The sequence below is a fragment of the Malaclemys terrapin genome, chromosome 25, assembly GCF_027887155.1.
Source record: "Malaclemys terrapin pileata isolate rMalTer1 chromosome 25, rMalTer1.hap1, whole genome shotgun sequence".
In the NCBI taxonomy this organism is placed as follows: domain Eukaryota; kingdom Metazoa; phylum Chordata; order Testudines; family Emydidae; genus Malaclemys; species Malaclemys terrapin.
This window is the reverse complement of record NC_071529.1, coordinates 16,816,486-16,839,283: the sequence shown is the minus strand read 5'-3', so window position 1 is coordinate 16,839,283 and position 22,798 is coordinate 16,816,486. Positions and strand designations below refer to the sequence as shown.

Sequence of the window (22,798 nt, the reverse complement as noted above, 5' to 3'; positions counted from 1 at the left end):
ATTAATGAATCAGGCTTCGCTGCACGCTTATGAGGGAAGCAAATGCCATTCCAACCTGACAGCTAAGAACTGTGGCACTGACCAGATAAGAGACTTACCCATAGCAGGGCAGCAGCAGAGCACACAGATCTCTTCTCAGCTCTATGCTTTACCCATAAAGCCATCTTCCTTATGGAGGAAAAATGGAATCAGGGCACTGCACAGGAGTAATGTCTGTCCTCAGAACTGAATACTGTGTACAGATGTGGTCTCCTCATCTAAAAAAAGATATACTGGCATTAGAAAAGGTTCAGAAAAGGGCAACTAAAATGATTAGGGGTTTGAAACGGATCCCATATGAGGAGAGATTAAAGAGGCTAGGACTCTTCAGTTTGGAAAAAAGGAGACTAAGGGGGGATATGATAGAGGTATATAAAAATCATGAGTGATGTGGAGAAAGTGGATAAGGAAAAGTTATTTACTTATTCCCATAATACAAGAACTAGGGGTCACCAAATGAAATTAACAGGCAGCAGGTTTAAAACAAATACAAGGAAGTTCTTTTTCACGCAGCGCAGTCAACTTGTGGAACTCCTTACCTGAGGAGGTTGTGAAGGCTAGGACTATAATAGCATTTAAAAGAGAACTAGATAAATTCATGGTGGTTAAGTCCATTAATGGCTATTAGCCAGGATGGGTAAGGAATGGTGTCCCTAGCCTCTGTTTGTCAGAGGATGGAGATGGATGACAGGAGAGAGATCACTTGATCATTGCCTGTTGGTCCACTCCCTCTGGGGCACCTGGCATTGGCCACTGTCGGTAGACAGGATACTGGGCTAGATGGACCTTTGATCTGACTCAGTACGGCCGTTCTTATGATATATTGGAATGATACCAGGGCCTGTTGGAGATGAGCTCCCCTGCTTTTTAAGATGGGCGATAAGACCAACACCAACCCCTTGAGAATCAGGAATTACACTGTGCTATAAAGCACTTCAGCTAGAACAGTGCATTGTCTGTAGCTCCTCTCACTTCTCAACACCATCCCTTGAGGTAGCACCCACACCCTACTTCTCAGCTTCTGCTCACTCACCCATCCCACATTAAGAGGGCTCTCCTGCCTTCTGCATCATCATACCATATTTCCATGTTCCAGCCAATTTTCAGATGCACCCCCCTCACTTTCTGATATCTCACTTCTTCCTCCAGACTCCCCAAAAATACCCATCTAAGCTTACCCACTCAGACTCCTTGCTTCACTAGCTCACAGACTGAGCTCCTAATCTCAGTTTCACTGCCTCTGTCTGGACTCCTGTTTGTGGTGATATACGGTAGATATGAACAGCACTGAATTATGTAACATTTACATTCTGCAAACCAACTGCTGAGGGCTGAAACAGCTGTCCCTTTTGTGAGATGTGACACACTGTGCGTGTGAATTTGTGCTGGGGCACACCCACCAGCAAACCAGCATTCTCTTCTACTTTGTGATGAATTGACCTGAATCACCCTGTTTCCAATAGTCACATTTTATACATTGCAACCAGTAAGGTGAAGTGAGATGTTATTCTTCAGGCTGGTTATCTAAGTGGCTGTGGCTCTACAGCAGTTGCTAAGAATATTTAAAAGCTGCTTTAGGAGTTAAACATTTTCTCATTGGTCTGTGCTTGATTGAGCTCATCAGGTGTCCGCTGACTTTGTAGCATGTTTTTCAGACTCAGATTTCAGTACAGGAAAACATGCCAGGGCTGATTCTCCAACTGCTTTGCACCTTACACCATCATTTACATGCAGGCAAATCGGAACTCTCCACTCACTTACACCAGTGGCAGTTTTACACACTCATTTTACACACTCATTTTACACAAATGTAAATGACTCTACAAGGAACAAGACAGTTCAGAATCAGGCCCATAACGACTTCAAAATAAGGTAGGACAAATCTGGCAAGTGTCAGAATGTTTATATTTATAAATAAATAGTTTTATATGACATCTGTTGTATTACACTAATGCACGTAACACACAATCATACTAGCTAAGGAGGAAAACTTGCTAAATTTTTATGGACTTGATCGGTATTATCATCAAATGCTTTATTATACAATAAAAGTTAAAATTCAATAATTATTTCTAACTTGACAGTGTCCTTTAATAGTGAGACAGAGTAGAGGATTTTTATTATTATTTTCTTCATATGTTACATACACCTTAGTTTTAATTTTAAAATTCTTCCAGTTTTAATTATCTGATTTTTCCTGTTTATGCTGTTTGGTCACTGTTTGCACCTCTCATCTTGAAGAGTTTTGTTTTTCTTTACAGTTGGCTTCTAGACAATTTCACTTTTAGGTTTTCTTGCACTAGTTCAAAGATAAAATAATTAAAAAAAAAATTCTGTGTTTGCTGTTCAAAGTAAGCTGTTTCCACTGAAATGCATAACATTCATGGAGACATTTCTATGATGTTTCATTTTTTTTGAAAGTTTAATTTTATTGAACCTAAGATGGGGTCATGTTTGATATGAATGTCCCTTTGAAGCTCTAAAAATACTGTATTAAAAAGACCAATTAAACTATTTTCTATTACGGTACTATTCCACGCACATAAAGGTGTGCATTTTTCATGGCGGGGTACATTCTTAATGTCTGCACGTGCGTGGTCTAATTCTCATTAGCGCTAATGAGAATGCATAGCTAGAGACCTACACACTACTTAGTTACTGATACCACTTACCCATATGTGGGGGGTGGAGTAGCAGGGTCTTGCCAGGGCAATTAATTAATTAAAGTGCAAAAGTAGACTATAACAGGAGGGAACTATTAAACAGGCATTATTTTAAAACAACAGCATATTTTAGGAATCATTAAATAGTTTACAGCCGTATAGCTACTACAGAGCTTAGAGCCCGTGCTGACAGATGTAGAGAGAAGATACAAATACTGTGAAATGACATTCAGTATTACAGACAAGGAGGCTGGGGCATATTACTTGTATGTAAGGTAGGAGAGGCAGTTTGTTACATTTAGTCCAATAGCTGATGAGTAGCAAACTCCTACTGAGAGGGTGGTAGACTCCAATTATTGTATCTATGGTATTTACATAGCACCAATTAGCATAGTATCTAGGCATGGCACCATTCCAGTCACAGAATGGAACCAGCTGCACAGTGGTCACTGCTGCATGAAGCAATGACTGTACACGTGCTGTGTGCATACTCACTCGCTCTCTCACCCGTGCATATACTGCAGTTCTGGAACTTGTGCTAGTAGTTCAGAAACAGCTATGCACATAGGGAACACTGCCTGTAGTTATTAAGGGCTGAAAGGTAAGCCAATCTTAGAGATAAGTATTATAGTTGCAACTCTAGGATGCCCTTGTCAGTCTCTTCTATTTCTGATTCCATGAATTCAGATTTCCTCTTGATCCCAGCCAACTCCCCGCCACCTACTGTCACCCTTAAATTCCCTTGTGTTCCCTCTCTTATTCATTCAACAGAAGCTTTGGACCTTTATGTTATTCAAGAGATGAATGTCAGGGCTTGTCTGCATGGGACAAGTAGAAATAAGCTACAGTGAACTAAGGCCACTTTACTTCTGAATGAGAGCATCCACACAGGGATTGAATGTGCTTTAATTCAGGCATGCTGACTTCACTGCTTTAGTTGTTTAGTCTGAACTTTCCTGAGGGTCACGTTAGTGGTCACCCTCTTCCACTCACATGCTGGGTAGAGCAGGCTAAGAGACTTTTGAGACTAATTTAAACACCATAACTAGCATGAAACCTTTGGATTTTCATTTGTAGCTTAGCTAAAGAGAACCATAAAAGGAGACAGTTCCCACAGTGCACCAGGTCCTCTTTAAAGCAGCCCTAATCATGAGGACCTTCTTGCAAAACCTGCTGCATCCAACTTATTTATTGCTGTCGTAGTGATCTCTTCTGCTGGCTGAGATTGGCTGTGTTAAAACAGCCAGCCAGGTTCTTGTCTCAATTGCTGCTGAAACCTGCAGTAATTCTACAGAAGGCAACATACGTAGGGTCAGAATCTGGCCCAGTAATTTCAAAGTTTTTAGAAGAGCCACAGCTGCATCCATAAACTCAAACTCTAATGTCAAGAGAAGTGATTCAGTGTAGTGGGAAATAATAAAGATAAGTGGCAACTAATTACCAGAACTCCACTATGGAAACTGTAAGAAAATGGAGAGAAGGATCTTGTTTTCAGTGGAAAATTCTCTAGAGCCTCACTTGCTGTCACGTAGCTTTAAACCAGATTTTTTATTGATCACATTCAGTTTGAAGGAACACTGATTACATTCCTGATCCTGCAAGATGCTCCACCCGGGCAGACCACTGTGCCCACACACAGCCCTGTTAATAGCAATGGGGATCTGCATTACAGAAGTGGCTTGTGGAATTAGAGCCTAAAACAATACAGTTCTAATAGTCACTGATCCTAGCTGTTGGTAGAAATTACGTAAGAAACAGCGAGGAGTAAATCTACACAGAGCTGCATGTAAACACCTGGGTTTGCAACAGAAAAGTAAGTGGAAAAAGCCTACCTCCCACGAGTGTGACACTGAAATGACTGTCCTCACCCAGAGTATTTTGGATAGGCAGCTGGATTACATCTGACTTGGGAACATTTAGCAGCAACATATACTACATAATGTAGGCCTAGAGCTCGCTGGTCATGAATCAACTTGCATATAGCTCAAGTTGAGTGCGAGGTTCAACTGTAAAACAAGGGTATGACAGGCTGTCTTCTGTAGGGTGACCAGACGTCCCGATAAAATCGGGACCGTCCCGATATTTAGTCGTTTGGCCTGCGTCCCGACAAATGTACGGTCAGGACGCCATTTGTCCCGATATTCTGGCTCGGGTTTTTTTGTTTGTTTGTTTGTTTGTTTTTTTTTTTCGCTTCGGCGGCACTCAAGCTCGGGTTTGTTTTTGGTTTTTTTTGGCTTCGGCGGCACTCCGGACCTGCCCCCCCCCCCCATGTGTCCCAATATTTTGTTCATGTAATCTGGTCACCTAGTCTTCCGGAGACAGTGTTTTTGAACTAGCTGAGGTAAGTGGGGACACTTTGAACTGATAAGCTTGAAATGTACCTAAGGTGAAGACAGAAGTGATTGGGCCCTACGCAATCTGCAAAGCAACTGGTCCTTACATGATCCGTATGATGTCCAAACCAATTACACATTTTTCCAGCTACTAACATCTATACTTTTTAAATGTGTCACCCTGTATCTAAACCACCTGCGTCTAGGCCTGGCTAATGTGGGCACAGAATTGTTCCATGCCTAATGAAGTAACCGAGTGATGAGCTGGAGTTGAACTGAGTTTTTGGATCCGAGAGAACTGGATGAAATGTTCTGGATAAGTCGAATGGAAAAGGTCTCAGAGGGAGTTCCAGCACATAAAAGCACCTGAAACAGGGAGGTAGAATCAGTGATTATCCCAGATTGTAGCATGGGAAGTGTCTTTTCAACACTTCAAGGGAACTTGGCTGCCTGAGGACATTGCACACTTACTGTAGAGATTGAAAGCTTTTCAATAAAGCCTGAGGATTGGACAGCTTGGCTCTATTATTAGCCCTATGACGAATAACGTTCTGCTGCTATCTGACACTGCAGTCTTATTTTTTGAGCAAAGAATGTCAGAGCAAGAGGTACCATGCTTCATACAAATAAATATCCATTCCATTTTTGCCAACATAGTAACCATCAAATCTATTATTTTAAAACCAGGCAGGTGTGCTGAAATGAACCCATCTGGGTTGGTCCCATAGCATGAATCACATGTGTCCAGAATAGAAGTTGGATTGTCTCTTTGTAAGCTCTTAGCAACATGCCTGAAAGTACAGCTGGTCGGATGGAATAGGCACCTGTGAATTTAAGTAAGTGTACAGTATCCACCACAAAAGTCTTCCTCTGTGTGTGTTGCAGTCTCCAACTGGACTCCAAACTTTTGTTTGTCTTTATCCCAAAGTCCTGGAGTCTGTAGGATCTTTATAACCACTTCCTCAAAGGCACATTGTACTCCATCCCGTGTTTTAGCACTGGTCTCTAGAGAGAGGGTAAAACCAATAATTTCCTTTTTTGCACAGAATTTTCCGCTTTATAAAACAATTATCTTTGGAGGGGAGGGGATGCTATTTTGTTATTTGCAGCTGAACTTTTTTCCTCCTCAGATCTCGAGTTTACTGACAAATCATCCCACAGCAGCCTGAAGAGTCTAATTTCCTCTGATGGAAACTCCATTGTTTCCCCTTCCTTTTTGCATTTTTAAATTGAAACTTCTCCTCGGGTTGTGACCAATCCTGCACATATATGTTTAGAAAAAGGATGGCTCTAAAATTTCATCAGCAAACAAAGGAAAGTTCTCCCTTTATTTATTTGTTCTGCTTCATACTTAATTCTGCCTTACTGTGGGACAATGGACTAGATGACCCCTTTAAGTCCTTCCAACCCTACATTTCAAGAGGCTTCACCACTTGTAGGTTCTCATTTCATTGCACCTTCACTCATCTTCACCATGATATCATCTCCCCAAGACAGATTGCATTCTACAGTTGGCTATAAATTCACCTCCATTAACTCTTCAAAAAACTCGAAGTTGGAAAATAGGAACTGGTCAAAATTCTGGGTATCAGCCCCAAATAAAGATTCCAGTCTGAGCAGAGTAAGGCTTGGAGGTTTGGGAACACAATACAACACATCTACTTTTAAGTCACAGATTTAAATGTAGCCCCCAGAAAATAAGGCTCTTTGTGCACATATAGGGCACCAAAGGCAATAAAGGAGTCATGTTAATTTAACTATAGGTGGATCTGAAAAGTACTCACTGCCTTCAGCCATCTGTAGCTGCAGTAGCCCAAGAGTAACAAAGAATAGTGGCCTGGAGGAGAGCTGCATTCTGTTCATTCATGCTCAGCTGTAAAAAAATAACTATCCTATTTTTATATCTTTATTGGAAAAGAACTGCATACCTATAAAGAGCATTGAGTGTTTCCTAGCGAACTGGAGTCCCTCCCTTTTGTTTATCTCACGATCTGGCTGCAGAGAAAAGAAAAGAATAAAAGTAAAATACGCTATACTTGCCAGGTCTTGGGAACTCCAAGGAAAAGTGTCATTGTGGGAACATTTTCTAAAACTCCTCCAGACATATCGAATTGTTGCTGCAAATCCATAAGTCTATATGGTGATCATAAATGATTGAATGGTTCCATTAGGCTTTACAACCACTGTAACACTGGTTTAAAAAAAAAATCACAGTTGTACTGATACTGAGAGCAGTATAACCATAGAAAGATCCCTGGATCCAGTACAGCATTTCAAAATAGCCAGAGAAAAAATTAAGGGTTCTAAAAAATGGTAAAAGCCAGGAAGGTAATAACTGGGCAGATACAGAATTTTGAGTCAAGTGACCTTTGTCTGTTACCTCTGATTAATTCTGAAGAATAGGGTGAGATTCACAAAAGCTTTGGGTAGTTGAAGAAGCGACTAAAGAAATATTTGACTCACGGAGGAAACACTTACAGATTCAGACACTAAGTTTTCACCCGCAGAGCGGTTAAATCACTGACTGGATTGTATGAAACTAAAGGAGGAGTTGTTCAAAAAGATCAGTGTACGAGAAAGAGTGGAGATGTTAGTGTGTGAGGCTGACAAATGGGTGGACGAGGCTGGCAGCGTCTGCAGGAGATAACATGACAAGAATGGACAAGGAGGAAGGAGCAGAGCTGTAAAGGGTCTTGAAGACAAGCACAAGAAGCTTGAACTCAGGGTGATGATACAGAGCAGTGGTCCCCAACCTTTTTCGTCTGGCGGGTGCCAGACGACGAGCCAACATGGATCATGGCCGGCGGACGAGCATCCACTGAAATGCCGCCGAGAAGCGGCAACGTCAATAGGCCTCTGGATGACGCTGCTTGTCGGTGGCATTTCGGCAGATGCTCGTCCGCCGGCCAGTACGCGGGTGCACACAAGATGCCCCAGCGGGCGCCAGCACCCCGTTGGGGACCACTGATATAGAGTGAGCCAGTGGAGGAATTCAGAGAGAGTGATGCTGTCAGAGCGACGAGCAAGAAATATGATTCTAGTCACTGCCTTCTGAACAGATTGGAGGGGACGAAGTGTGTATTAGGGAGGCCAGCGAGGAGGAGGCTGCAGTAGTTAAGATGGGAAATGAGGCCCATTGAAGAAACCTGAACAGTTTAATAGTGCTGTGAGTCAGACAAGGAGGGAGAATGACAGCAGATCTGAAACCCAGAGGTAATACCTACCAGGAGACCCAGAGGCTGAGTCTAAGACACACTGCTTGGCCAAAGTGTCAGGAGAAAGGGACAGCTGGGGAGAGAGGGTGGAATCTTCTAACTCAGATGGCACGTCACTGGAGATGCTCAGAAAGAGTTCCAGCGTAGTTTCTTTTCATTAAATATTATTTGCTCTTTCAATTCTTAATCTTGTTTACAACATCTCACCTGATTTAGATCATGTCACCTCTCTGGGACAGTTTGCACAAAATTCCCAAACAACCTTCTGCCTCTAAGAGGAAGCAGCGAGGAAAGGAGGTCTCCAGCCTGCCTCATTCAGGTTTTTCAGTCAAAGCGGCACAGACCAGGTATGCTGCTTGCAAGGCTGTGAGCCTCCTGGTGCACAGGAAACACCTACTGACCATGAATGAGAACCAAGTGTATGAGCATCAGATGACACAGCTCTAAACTGACCTTGTCAATTTTATTGCCAACTAACATTTTTACAATGTTGCTCCGCGTAGCATATGCCTCCAGCTCGTTCAGCCAGGTCATTAGGTTTGTGAAAGTGTCTTTTCTCGTGACATCATACACTAACAACAAAAGAAAGGGACACTGTCAACTGCAGATTCCTGGGCTATTTTTAATGCATTAGTGCTGCACTCATTTCTTATGTATTTATTCATTTGAGGTTACTTTCAAATAATTTTAGGAGTAGTAGATGTGATCCCACTGAGTAGGAATGTCAATTCTAATCCCTGATGACTCAGAGTAAGTATAATGATGATAGGAAACAAACACTTGTTCCAGTAATATTTAAGGTTGGGGAACACAACCTAACAGCTGGGGCTTTATGCTGTTACTGGCTTTGAGTTCAAGAGCTGAGAGTAGAACTGCCGGACATTTTAAAATAGAAAGTTACGTATTTAAGGGGGCAGCGGAGTGTGGGTTAACAACAGAAATTTGGAATTTTCAGTACCCTTTTAAAAAGAGACTTTTGGTTATTGGTAACTCCACAACTGTGCTTACTTATTGCTAATTAGTTGAACAGAGCGGCAGACTGTACCACAGAAGGAATGTATATTCTGTATAGCAGGTTATTCGGCTTTCATAATCCCTTGACAATAGGAATCAGATTTTTTCAACTGATGCGATTACAAAGAATGGGAACGGCCATAAGTTATCTGCGCTTTTCACCAGGCAGATTTGATATAGTTTCTGAAGAGGGAAATAAAAATGTCTCAGGAAGAGCAGACTTGAAAAACAATTTGCTTTGTAACCAGAAACGCTCCAAACAGAAATTACTATAAAGTTGAGAATGCATCTGCTCCATGGTTGAGCTGTCTGTAATATAAAGTCTACAGCTTTTTAATTTAAAATATTCTGAAGACTCATCATTTCCTGCTGATAAAGATTAGGAGCCAAAATTCAGCCTAGTGGAGCAGGCCTGTGTTAATTGCTTCTCTTGCCTTTTTGGTGAATACCACTTCTTTTGGTATTCTTTTGGTAAAGAGGTATTAACATTTAGTTAGTGATAATGATTTCACAGTTGTGCTAATCATATTCCTCCTACCTAAAATAACACCTTGAGCGCCTCGGTAATAACTGGGAGTCAGTGTTCTAAACCGTTCCTGTCCCGCTGTATCCTACAGAGGAAAAACCAAAAAGATTTAGAATTAAAGGGTAATTTGCAGTATGTGGCATAAACAGAAAAAGTTAACAATGCTTCGACCAGGAATCTTGACATTAGGATACATAAAGCATAGAAGATGCAGAGTCAGGGAAACAAGCAACAAATATTAGGAAAAGTGATGCGATGAAAAGAAAAACCGTGAAAAAGGAGAGGTTATAATTGAAGGTTAAAATTAAAGAGGATGTCAGCCTCTGAACAGGAGTAAAGAGGTGAAGAAAGCCAATGAGACTCAGATCTGGAAGGCCATTTAAAAATAAATAAGGGAATAATACTGCAAACAAAACAATACTATATATATACACACAATGAGCAGGGTTGGAAGTGGAAGAGGTGAGGAAATGGGAATAAATATTCATCCAGTGCAAGACACTGCAGGCAGGAAGAGCAGACAGTGGGTTTGATTCTCCCGTTGGCTTATCCTGCAGTAGAAGAAGAGGGCCCAGTACGTGTAAATCATTTTGAGGCTAGCAGGATCCCAAGCAGATGAGAAATTAGATTAAAAGTTATTCACAGGTCAATTAAATTATTAGTGCAATACCTTATATCAGGGATTGGCAACCTTTGGCACACGGTCCGCCAGGGTAAGCGCCATGGCGGGCCGGGCCGGTTTGTTTACCTGCCAAGTCCGCACGTTTGGCCAATCACATCTCCCACTGGTCGCAGTTCACCACTCCAGGCCAATAGGGGCTGTGGGAAGCAGCGGCCAGCACATCCCTCGGCCCGCCAGGGTGCTTACCCTGGCGGGCCACGTGCCAAAGGTTGCCGATCCCTGCCCTATATTTCCCTCCAGAAAGACTTCAAACATCTCCAGAGTGCATTATGAAGTCCAACCCCCCACAGCAAGGACTATAAAGGGGCAAAGGAATATGAAATTTTACCCACTATGATTTCTTTTATTTAAATTAAGCACCAATGTTGACACAAGAGCAAATGGCTATAAACTGGCCATCAATAAGTTTAAGGCTTGAAATTAGGCGAAGGTTTCTAACCATCAGAGGAGTGAAAGTGAAGTTCTGGAACAGCCTTCCAAGGGGAGTAATGGGGGCAAAAAACTTAATTGGCTTCAAGACTGAGCTTGTTAAGTTTAGGGAGGGGATGGTGTGATGAGACTGCCTACAGTGGCATATAGTTAATCTGCGACTGTAAATAGCAAATGTCTCCAACAGCCCGTGAAAGGACACTACTTGGGAAGCACTCTTAGTTACTACAGAGAATTCTTTCCCAGATATCTGGCTAGTGGATTTTGTCCACATGCTCAGGATCTAACTGATCACCATATTTGGGGTCAGGAAGGAATTTTTCCCCAGGGCCAGATTGGCAGAGACTCTGCAGGAGTTTTGCCTTCCTCTGCAGCATGAGAACCGGGACCTTGCTGGTTTGAACTAGGGTAAATGGTGGATTTCTCTGTAACGTGAAGTCTTTAAATCATTATTTGAGGATTTCAGTAACTCAGCCAGAGATTATGGGTCTATTATAGGAGTGGGTGGGTAGGTTCTGTGGCCTGCAATGAGGTCAGACTAGATGATCACAGTGGTGCCTTCTGGCCTGAAGGTCTATGAGTCTACTTCAGAAATTGCCCTTTTATTTAAATATATGTAAGGATTACAAAACCTAGACATGGTGGACATCTACACCATCATGTAATTTCTCTACTTTGTTCAGCAAATATTCAATCATAGGTTTGGCATGGTATTCCCTTACAAGGGCTGACCTGTGGAGTTTTTATTAAGCAGTTTGTTATTATATCCTTAAGCCTCCAAGTACACAAGGATACAACAGCAGAGCACTCCTTAGTACCAGTGCAACTGGCAATATGAAAGAACAAAAAAGAAATGGTTCCTAAATGTTATCCCCAGTTTTAATAATAATGAAAATCCTGCAGTGTCTGATGCAATCTTAGTAAAATAAACATTTTCAAAATTTCTCCTGGATACCCGACTAATCGAAAAGAAGAGGAAGGATTTTAAAGCCACTACACAAGTGATATTCTCAGAAATAAGCAGTTCTGCTTTAACATCTGGCATGCTAGGGCAGATTACATCCAGCCACAGGGAATTTCAGAACATTCCCTGCTGAGCCTTTATGAAATGTAAAGTACACGGAATGCAGGGCAAGTGCTATGTTCCAAGTCTGTTTGCTATTCTAGAGACCAATTTCCCCACCAAGCTTTTGAAATCTTATTTGCTTTCCAAATACTAATTCCAAAACAGCTGGAAAAAACAAATTTATTATTTTCAACCTTATCTATGATTTTTATTTTCACAGAGCACCAGTCATCAGAGTACCTATGCACAGAACACAGTAAGCTGGCATAAACCTTAAACAAAGATGGACTCTGCACATCTTTCTGGGGGTTGGCAGCTTGTTTATGGATTTTATTTTTTGTTTTATATAATACAGCTGCACGTCAGTAATGAGTGATTTCTCCTGATGCTGTTAACATACTGCTGCAAAGGTATCTTTTTCAGCAGCACAATTTGCACAGGCTCTGCTCTGGATTTTGATCGCAGAACAGCAAGACACACCCTTGTGACTGAAGCTTGGTTATTTGAATTCCCTCTTGGACGAGCTGCTTCTTTGCTTGCAACTTGTTCAGAATGTAAGAAGCATACTTCCTCCCTGGTTTGAGCAACCATGATTGGATTACTCCTGCTATATAGATAATCAATGTAAATGATGCAAATTGGCAGCATTTTTTGTTTTGTTTTTATTTTAAAGCCTTAATAGTATTGGTCCAAGATAATGTATATGAGGCCTCATGCATATGAGCATCTACCCCCACACAATCCACCTTCTAGATCTGAGGCTGACAGACAATTGTGCCCTCATGTATATGGAACCTGCTCCTTCCGAGTTTAATTTCAGTCTCTCTCACCTCACTTAAATAAGAAAAGTTGAGGATCTGAGAAAGGAGGGGGCGGAAAGCAAACAGAGAGGAGAATAACAGGCATCATGTAGAAATATATTTTTAGGAGAGAGAGAAAGTTTCAAGTTTTTCTTTTAATTTTAAGTGGGGCATTTTAAATAGATTTTTATTTTGGGGTATTTTAGATCATGATCATGCTAATGCACTGAGCACCAAGCACCGTGGTTGTGGGTGTGGAGAGGAAGCTTTAGAAATATTATAATTATACTTCCCATGCAGTTGCAGTCTGGTGTCCTAATTTTCAGAGGTTCTGAATTCCTCCACTGAAGCCAACAGTTGTGGGTGAAGGCTCAGACCCTCTGAAAATAAGTCTTTAGCCTTAAACAGGGATTACAACACTGAATTCCCCTTTCCCATTAATTGAAGGAATGGGGCAGTGCATGGCAAGTCTAGAGTTTGTTTTCAGCATGGTGCGCCGGGAGTTCAATGCAAAACAGCTCATAGAAATAATACAGCCAAATCTATACAGTAGCTGTTTTGGGCATTTCATCCCCATTAGGTCTTGGCTGTTCAAGGGCTGTCTACCTGGAGAATACCTGGGGCTCAACAATCCTCTTTCATGGGTGGCTGTGTCTTGTCAAGTCCATTAATGCACAGCAGAGAAATCCAGAAGAACTAGTGAAGCTAAGCTGCCCAGATGTCCGGATTTTATAGTGACAGTCCTGATATTTGAGACTGTCTTATTTAGGCACCTTGCCCACTTCACACAATTTTACACTAGCAGAACCATGGCACTTAAATACTCGAGATACTGTGTATGCAAAGACCTGCTGCATACCCATTCACTACTAAATGCTGTTCTAAAGTACAGCAAACTTTAGTAATGTAAAAGGGCAGGCGTTTTTGTCTTTATCTGTCCTGGGCAAAACTTACCCATATTGCAAGTTGAACTGGATTGCCGTCAACCACCATTTTCTTCACTTTAAAATCAACACCTGGTATGCAAAAGAGAGGGAAGCAATGTCAGGACAAACACAGCAAGAGGCTTTGCTACTCTCTGCGTTTAGTTGAGTTGCTAAGAAGTTCGCCAACACTTGCTACCTCCCGACAGGCGGAGGTACAGTCACTTCACAGCTGCACGGGGCTGTGCACAGCACCTCACACGGAGAAGAGGCATGAACACAAACACAGGCTGTGTGTGTTCATAACAGCCAGTTATGAAAGCCTCGCGATCCCCTTTAGGAGGCCTCTGCCGCGCTCCTCCCACTCCCAAATCCAGATCCCTACAGCCGGTGTCACCGGGGGTCCTGGCTCCGTACAAGTCTGCCCTGTTTCAGTCTCCTATTATCCATCTGTAACGCTGCAGGGTTGGGGGGCTCACCCCGGGGCGGCCTGGAGCCCGCGCACGGATCCCCGAGTGCTAAGAGATCCCCGGGAGCCCCCGGGAGCGGAGGCCGGGCCGGGCCAGGGAAGCTCGCAGCACTCACCTATCGTGGGGTTCAAGTACGGCTCAAACGTGTCATCGGTGAATCTCAGCAAGAGACTGCGGGGAAAGGAGAGACAGGGTGAGCGAGCCGCTCACGCCCTGCGGCCTCCCAGGACACCAACCCCCCGGCCCGGCCCGCCCCAGAAACCGGCCCCTCCGCTCCCGGAGCGCTTTCCGCACCTGGACTTCCCCACCGCGCTGTCCCCAACCACCAGCAGCTTCAGCGTGGCCGTGGCCATGGCCCCGCGCAGCTGCCTCCGCACCCCGCCCGGGCAGGGAGAGGCGCCCGGTGCCCCAGCTCCGCCCTAGAGTCCCGTCCCACCGCCTCCTCCCTGGGCCTGTTGTGAAAGGGCCGGAGACAGCCACACACGCCCAGTCGGTACCCCCCCGGCCCGGCCGGTGTATCAGCACACAGGCAGCGCGATACAATGTTTGATACACAACGTTCCAGGGACCCGCAGCGGGAGGCGAACTCGACATCTGCTGCCTGTTCCCGGGGCGGCGGGGTCCTCTCCGGGGGCTGAGGGGCGGGACAGACTGGAGGCGCGATTCTCCGGGAGGGGGGGCAGCGGGACAAGGAAAAATCCCCCCTGCCCGGCGGGGCGTGCAGCTTTCCTGCTCACAGTGACCCGTGTGTGCCCGGCTGCTGGCAGAACCAGCTGATCCCCGCCCCTCCTATCAGGCTCAGCCCCGCGCCCGTGGGGGGAGAGAAGCAAGGCCCTGCCGAGAGCTGCGGAGTAAGAGTGGGGGCTGCAGGGAGTGGCCATGTCCGACTATCAGATCTCAGTGGAGGAGCTGAACGACCTGCTGGCTAACGGGAGCGGCTGCTACAGCCTCCCCAGCGCGCACAGCAACGAAGTGGCCCCCCGCATCCACGTGGGGAACGCGTGAGTGCGGGGGAGGCCGGGGGGTGGGGGGCTGAGGCCCGGGCAGTGACCTCCCGAGCCAGCACAGCTGTGAACGGCTCACCCCGGCCTGATTTGAGGGCGGGGGCGGAGGTGGGGGCCGCGTGAGCCGAGGGTATGGGGGAAGCTGGATTGCTGGGGACCCAGGGAGTCCGGTTCCCAATCCACTGTCCGAATATTGGTGTGAGAACTTGGCTGGGGCCAGGGGCCTAGGAGGTCGTGGGTAGAAAAGGTCTGGGGGTTAGGATTATGTGGCCCTTGGACATTCATGGTAAAGGACCCTGGGAGTGCTTAGGTTGAAGTTAGGGTCGTGTGTGTGTGTGAGTTTAGAGCTGCAGGGCCCTGTGGTATTTGCTAAAGGGTTTTGGTAGCCCACTGAAGTCCTAGAACTGAGGGATGTTAAAATAAAAGCTGTCAAAGCTAATTCAAGAGTGGGCTAAAAATGGATGAGAAATCTTGCTCGCCAGGCTCAGACCTGAATGTGACTGTCAGCACTAGCCTTTCCCCCCTGTGCAGCTGTCCTGGGGGTTGCAGTCCAAGTTCTACACTCCTATACTCCACAATAGACACCCCACAGAAATGGGAGCAAATATTCAAGAACATGTGTTATTTACCCAGGAGATGGTAATTCTCTCGGCTGTTTGGGGGTGGGTTAGGTTGCCAACAACATTTTCCACCCATCTGGCAAAATGCCTGGGGCTGTTCCTGTCCTCAGTTGTAAGGTATTTACATTCACTCCACCCAGACTGTGGGTTCTATTCTCTGCTCTGCTTCTGACCTACTGAGAGACCTTGGGCAAGTCACTACATTGCTCTGTGCCTTGGTTTCCCATCTCAAACTTTGTCTCGTCTGTTTAGACTTAAGATTTTGGGGGAGTGGACTGTCTCTTGGTAACAAAATGTGGACCTGTGGGTGCTAACATAATACAAATAAAAATAAAACTAGGACCTCCACCTTTATCCTAAACACAAAATAAGCTCTGCCTTGGTCCATAAGAACGGCCATGCTGGATCAGACCAATGGTCCATCTAGCCCACTATCCTATATTCCGATAGTGGCTGGTGGCAGATGCTCTAGGGGGAATGAACAGAACAGGGCAATTTCAAGTGCCCCAGCCACTGTTGTCCAGTCCTAGTTTCTAGCAATCAGAGGCTTAGGAACACCAAGAACATGGGGTTGTGTCCCTGCCCATCCTAGCTGCTAACCATTGCTGGACATATCCTCCACAAATTTATCTAAGTCTTTTTTTAACCTAGTTACACTTTTGGCCTTCACAACAGTTTGAAGTTTGTTCCATGGGTTGACTGTGCGCTGTGTGAAATACTTCTGTATGTTAGTTTTAAAAACTGCTGCCTATTAATTTCATAGGGTGCCCCCTGGTTCTTTTGTTAGGTGAAGGGGGTAAATAACACTTTTTCTTCACACCATTCATAATTTTATACACCTTTAACATATCGCATCTTAGTTGTCTCTTTTCTAAGATGAACAGTCCCGGTCTTTTTAATCTCTTCTAATATGGAAGCTGTTCCATACCTCTAAGTTTTGTTGCCCTTCTCTGTTCTTTTTCCAATATTAATATATCTTTTTTGAGATGGGGCAGTACTCAAGCTGTTGGCATACCATAGATTTATATTGTGATACTATGATATTTGCTGTCTTATTATCTTATCTTCTTACCTTTCCTATTGGTTCCCAGCATTCTGTTAGCTGTTTTCAGGGAAATATCCACACTGACTCCAAGATGTGTGTATAGTTGGGATTATATTTTTCCAATGTGCATTACTTTGCATTTATCAGTATTGAATTTCATCTGCCATTTTGTTGCCCAGTTTTGTGAGATCCCTTTGTTATTCTTTGGAGTCAGCTTTGGATTTACTACAAAAGAGCAGGTTAGACAAACACCTGTCAGAGATAGTCATAAGAATGTAAGAACGGCCATATTGGGTCAGACCAAAGGTCCATCTAGCCCAGTATCCTGTCTACCGACAGTGGCCAATGCCAGGTGCCCCAGAGGGAGTGAACCTAACAAGTAATGATCAAGTGATCTCTCTCCTGCCATCAATCTCCACCCTCTGACAAACAGAGGCTAGGGATACCATTCCTCATCCATCCTGGCTAATAGCCATTAATGGACTTAACCTCCATGAATTTATCTAGTTCTCTTTTAAACTCTGTTATAGTCCTAGCCTTCACAACCTCCTCAGCCAAGGAGTTCCACAGGTTGACTGGGCACTGGGAAGAAGAACTTCCTTTTATTTGTTTTAAACCTGCTGCCCACTAATTCCATTTGGTATAGATCAGTGGTCTCCAAACTGTGGGGTGTGCCCTCCTAGGGGGCGTGAAGGAACGTCCGGGGTGGTGTGGTGGGTCCTGGGCCAGCACCCACAGGTAATAATGGACTCTTTATTCTAGCAGACAAAAGTATAACAAAATCCAGTGGCTGGAAACTGAAGCCACCAAAGTTCAAACTGGAAATAAAGATTCACATTTTTAACAATGAAGGCAATCAATCATTGACACAGATTACCATGAGATAGGGTAGACTTTCCATCCCTTGGAGTCTGTAAATCAAGAATGAAGGGCTTTCTAAATTATGGGCTCTAGTTCAAACACAAGTCATTGGGCTAGATGCAGGAATCATTGGGTGAAATTCTGTGGCTACATTAGAGGAGGTCAGGCTAGATGATTGTAAAGGTTTCTTCTGGTTCTAAAATCTGTGTCGTTTTCCTGTTGACTGGTTTCTTGATGTCTCACTCTGTCCCCAGACCTCTGTATTGCTGTGAATCTCTATCCTAAACTGATGTATTGGATTTTCATTTTGACAGTACTTGTATTGATTGTCATCCTGATAAGGATGTGAACTTGTCCTGGCCTCTCCTTGAAGTCTTTCCCTCCTTTCTATGCCTTCTCCAGCTCCTTGTCCCTCTTCCACCCTGTCCCAACATTAGCTTCCTTCCCTGCTTCTGTAGTTCTCTCTGCCTTTACCCTGTCTGCCTGACCTCACTCCTCACACTGCCTGCTGATGTGTGCAGGGATGGCGAGTTATATGGGCCCTGGTGCCCAGGCTCCAGGAATATTCAGGACCTGGGGGCCCAGCTCCACCAATGTTTGGGGCCGGGTTTGTCCCCTGGCCCTGCCTACTGCCCCCACGCACCTCCCCTGGAGTGTCTCCTGGCCCCGCCTGCCACCCCCAGGCAATTTAAAAGGGCCCAGGGGCCCCCGGCCGCCACCATAGGCAGCGCAGTGGGGCTAAGGCAGCTTCCTGCCTGCCTGCCCTCGCTCCACACCACTCCAGGAAGCAGCTGACATACCCCTGTGGCACTGGGGGCGGGGGGAGGGAAGGATGTGTATGTCTGTGCACTGCTCCCACCCTGAGCACCGACTCTGCAGCTCCCATTGGCCGGGAACTGCGGCCAATGGGAGCTGCAGGGGCGGTGCCTGTGGGCAGCGGTGCACCGAGCCCCCCCTCCCCCGCCTAGGCGCTGCTGCCAGAGGGGTGTGTAGGTCGCTTTTGGGAACCGCCCAAGATAAGCGCCGCACCCCTCATCTTCTCCTGCACCTGAAGACAAGCCCTCTGAACGTCACAGCTAAATACAAGATCAAACAGATTGGATAGTCCCTTAGCACACATTCTAGGGGAAGTGACCCATTAACACCCCTGTAGTCATAGAACAAAAAGGAGGGGGATTAGTGGGTTACAGATTGTTGAAATAAGCAATAAATGCAGTGTCTTTATTAAATGAAATATGGCTTATTTCAACAATCTGCAACCCACTAGCCCCCCTTCTTTTTGTCCTTTGACTACAGGGTGCTAACGGACCACTTCACCTTGAATGGTCCTGTAGTTTAGCATAAGTAGTTAGAATATATGCTGTTTGATCTTGTATTTAGCTGTGACACCCAGAGCCCTTTCCCAGACAGATAAAGAGCTCTGTGTAGCTCAAAAGCTTGTCTCTCTTACCAACAGAAGTCGGTCCAGTAAAAGATACTACCTCACACACCTTGTCTCTCTGGGAAGCGTTTTAAAATGTAAAAATTTTGTTTGCATTTTTAAATCTGTGCTGTATGTACACCTGGACCGGTGGATAATGCAGATCAGAAATGGGGGGAGGGGGGACTGAAGATACTTCCCTTTAAATGGGGATTTCATAATTTCCATAGCAACATGTTGTGATTTCACAAAGCTAGGATTATGACTTCACTGCAGGTTCAAACAAAAGGTAATGCTCGGTTGAGGATGGCACAAGCCTTATCCAAACACGTGAATCTTCACGGTAGAAATGGGGATTCTGGGAGTTAGTACAAGCTACTGACATTGCATTTGTACAGACATTCTCTTTTTATAATGTCTGCCTTATCATTAAAGTCTCTGTTCAAAATCCATTAAATCATTCAGCAAAGTAACTGTGGAGGACTATGGTATAGCGTGATTTCTGTGTACATTTTGTATTGCTCTTATGTGGCAGTACAGAATGTCAGAACGGTGTGAATGTGTTGACAAATGAAAACAGTTATTTATTTTGGTTGTGGAACTGAAAGGTCAGATCTCCAATTAATTTGATAAAATCTTATCCCAAAGTAACTTTCTGGTCTAGTGTCTATTTAACTTATTAAGTCAACCATAATAGCTCATACAAACTATGTCCTGCAAAAATATGCTGTTATACAATTGTTCTAATTCTAACAATTCAGGTTGTATAGCAAGTCTGTATGAAGAAATTTTGAGTCATATCTTACATTACAATAGAACCATTTGAGTCTTCATTCTTACTATGCAACAAATGTAAAAAAAAAAATCTAGCTAAGTGGTGGTACACTGATAGTCTGTGAATTGAGATAGCTTGAATGGTTCACATCTTGTTTTTGGCCCTCATGTAATCCTTGTCTCTGATTCCCACCTGAGCTGTTGTCAAAGGTACTTTGCAAACATTGCAGCAAGATAGTGCTGGACAGCAGTATGGCAAATGTCCTGCCAAGAAGAATGAAGTGACTTGATTATTTGCTTTGACACTGAAACATCAACTCTGATCTGGATGGATCACTTCCTTTTTGGGATAGAGTTCCTGATTTATCACTGCCCAGTAGAAGCACTTCCAAAAATATTTTTTCCTAGAGCAGACACATCCCTGCAGGGTTTCAGACACAGGGAAATCACAAGCCCAGTGACTGGCATGTGGGCAACTGGATTCAAACAGATGAATGAGAATATCTGAGCTGGATTCAGAATAAACTTTTGATTGAAAGCTACTGGACTATTTCACATCATGGTATGGCTGTTTTTTCTTGTGAATGAATCATCCAGAGCTAAAAATGGGAGTGGTGTTAGAATATTCAGGGATCTCACTTAGCTCAGAAATTCAGAAATGCGAGATTAAATTGGAACGTAGACAGTGCAATATGAACAGTCCCTCTGTTGAGTGACTTAGTGCCAAAGCACTAAATTTTCCATATAATATGGAGTCTTGCAACTTGCAACCCAGCAAATGTTGCGTTCAGGTCTGGTTGGGTCTGAAAACAACCCACCACCTCTTTGCTGCACTGTGGTGTGAGTGGGCTGACAAGTTGCAGTGCCATTCCCTCTGCAGCACACACAGTCCAGTGAGGCGGCAGCGGCCAGTTGGAGGGGTCACACATCTGCGGCTGCACTGATCTCATGGGCATGAGGTTGCCGGAGACAGATTGCAGGCATGCGAGCGGAAAGCACCCCACCAGACCGAGCTCCAAGTGGCAGTGCTAATACAGGTTCGGGGGGGAAGTATTGAGCTGGGCTTGGGCTGGGTCTGAAAATGAGATGACTCAACACTCTCGGGCTTGGGTTGTGTTTGGGTGGGCTGTGCGTCTAGTTGAGTTCAGGTCGGGCTTTAAAATTAGGTCTGAACAGACCTCGAATGTAATAGATGAAGGAAACGATGAAAACGCAAAGATAAAACAGCAGAGGATAATAACTAAAAAGCACGTCCAGACAGTCCTAACCGTTCAGACAAGACCAGTTCCTCAAAACAGAGGCTCAAAGCAAAGGGTAAACACTATTCACAGGTTACTGACCAGTACAGTTATATATTTTTCAGATAATAATGCAGCAGAATAATTCAAAATACAGCATGAAATCTAAACCAGCTTCTGTGATTATGGAATTTTTCTAGATCATCCTCAATCCACTGAACAAATGTCAACATTTTCCTCATGTTAACACTGTTTTGAATTGCATCTCCAGGAAGTACTTCACAGAAAATAATTGTTTCTGACTATCTAGTACCAATGAATCATAAATTCCTATCTGAATAACATTACAAAAGAACAGGGCATGTTTAAGGCTTTCCCAATGCATGTATTAATGTCTGAGAGCCAGACTTCCTGTATCTTAGGGCTACAAGATATTAATGTGGATGTGATTAGAGCCCTGCGCAGATACAAAATTTGTATCTGCATCCATCCGAGATCTACAAACATGGTCCACGAATGGATATAAAGCAGATATCCGCAGATTTGCAGGGCTCTAGATGTTAGGGGTTTTTTTTTTTACTTGCAGTGAGCTGCAGTTGATAATCTTAATACACAATTCTCAAATGTGTCCAAAGCATTTTAAAGAGTAATACACTCAGAGTCAGGCTGAGAGCAGACACTGCGATGTTATGGCATAAAAAAGTAAATGCACAGAACGCTCTTCAGCCTATTGGTTTGTGTGTTTGCATTTCCCCCTCATCTGGCCCCGTGCTGACATGGACCATTTATCTTTTTTTTTTTCTTTCCTTTTTTACTGCAGAAATCTGTGTCCTGTGAAAATTGCTGTTCTGTCAAAAAGCAAGCAAATTTTGCATATGTAACAGCATCACTTCTGCACTGCTGGTAGAGAAACTCTGTTGTATTTCAAACTGTGTTTTGGAAACCTATAAGCACCTCAAGCCACATCTCCAGAATATGTATTTGGTAACAAGATCTTGCTAAGGAAGTCTGAGTCTGGTTCATGGTGCCCATCTGAGTGGGGGAATTTTAGAAAGTACTTGTTCCTTCATGAGGAACTGGAAGTACACTTCAGTTTATCCTGCATTTATCGTATGTAGGAAGTGTATGTATTTGGGCCTGTCATCCCAGGGCTAAGATAAATGAGTAGCTAATGGCTGCCCACTAATTATAGGGCAGTTAATCTTTTGTTGGTGTCTTGCTCACATGATTAAGCTGTCGGTAGAGGTGTTGAGAAGAAAATTGACATGTATGAATATCCCAGTAAGAATTGAGTTGTGCTGTCAGTGGGGATACTGGTAGGCAGAATGGAGAAATTATTAGTGAATTCTGTCTTGTAGCAAGGCTTAGACTATAACTCTATTTGTTGGGTTGGCCGGCTGCATGAGTGATGTTGCATTACAGTCTTACTTAGGACTATTTACCATTAACTGGTGCCATATGTGCCTTTAGGACTGGAATTTTGTGGAAGGTAAAAGTGATCTATGGTAGGAAGAAAGACACACTCAGGTACCAGCTAATATTACAGGGCCAGAATGGGGAGAGTTCTATATTCAGAGCAGATAAGATTCCATGAGCTTCTTAGGGGAAAAGAAGCTAATCCTGCTTTCCTTTCCCAGAGACCACCTCCTTGCCCTGTTTCTCAGGAGCCAATGTTT

The 22,798-nt window shown here is 44.1% G+C and overlaps 3 protein-coding genes across 9 annotated transcripts in view; 2 read left to right on the top strand and 1 right to left on the bottom strand.

Annotated features, from left to right (window-relative positions):
- The window catches only part of MPP3 (MAGUK p55 scaffold protein 3), a 78,383-nt gene extending 65,480 nt beyond the window's left edge, over positions 1–12,903 (top strand). The window contains exon 19 of the mRNA XM_054014067.1: positions 12,188–12,903. Within this exon, the coding sequence (XP_053870042.1) occupies positions 12,188–12,244 (57 nt within the window). The 3' untranslated portion in view covers positions 12,245–12,903. The remainder of the gene's footprint in view (positions 1–12,187) is intronic.
- Positions 238–15,041, bottom strand: LOC128829005 (ras-related protein Rab-18-B-like). Of its 7 annotated transcripts, none has more exons than XM_054014090.1 (7): positions 14,719–15,041; positions 14,276–14,331; positions 13,722–13,783; positions 9,803–9,875; positions 8,704–8,822; positions 6,964–7,030; positions 1,927–6,040 (listed from the first exon to the last, which is right to left on the bottom strand). In XM_054014090.1, exons 1-7 carry the CDS (start codon positions 15,039–15,041, stop codon positions 5,868–5,870), a joined length of 873 nt encoding a protein of 290 aa, XP_053870065.1. In that variant the 3' UTR covers positions 1,927–5,867. The 7 variants fall into 7 exon arrangements, 5 of the variants coding, with proteins under 5 accessions (XP_053870065.1, XP_053870069.1, XP_053870066.1 ...); XM_054014094.1 differs by lacking the exon at positions 14,719–15,041 and adding an exon at positions 14,455–14,666; XR_008443271.1 differs by lacking the exons at positions 1,927–6,040; positions 8,704–8,822 and adding an exon at positions 238–257.
- DUSP3 (dual specificity phosphatase 3) overlaps positions 15,040–22,798 on the top strand; it is a 22,365-nt gene continuing 14,606 nt past the window's right edge. Inside the window, exon 1 of the mRNA XM_054014103.1 lies at positions 15,040–15,161. Within this exon, the coding sequence (XP_053870078.1) occupies positions 15,040–15,161 (122 nt within the window). The remainder of the gene's footprint in view (positions 15,162–22,798) is intronic.

Bases quoted from the DNA above. Each gene is read 5' to 3' on its own strand.
- LOC128829005 (XM_054014090.1), bottom strand. From the start codon at position 15,041: ATGGCCACTCCCTGCAGCCCCCACTCTTACTCCGCAGCTCTCGGCAGG. The intron at 8,823-9,802 runs GTAGGAGGAATA...TTTTGTTGTTAG, and splicing joins CGCTCAAGGTGTTATTTTAG to TGTATGATGTCACGAGAAAA. The intron at 7,031-8,703 runs GTCAGTTTAGAG...TTTTCTCTGCAG, and splicing joins TTGGCAATAAAATTGACAAG to CCAGATCGTGAGATAAACAA.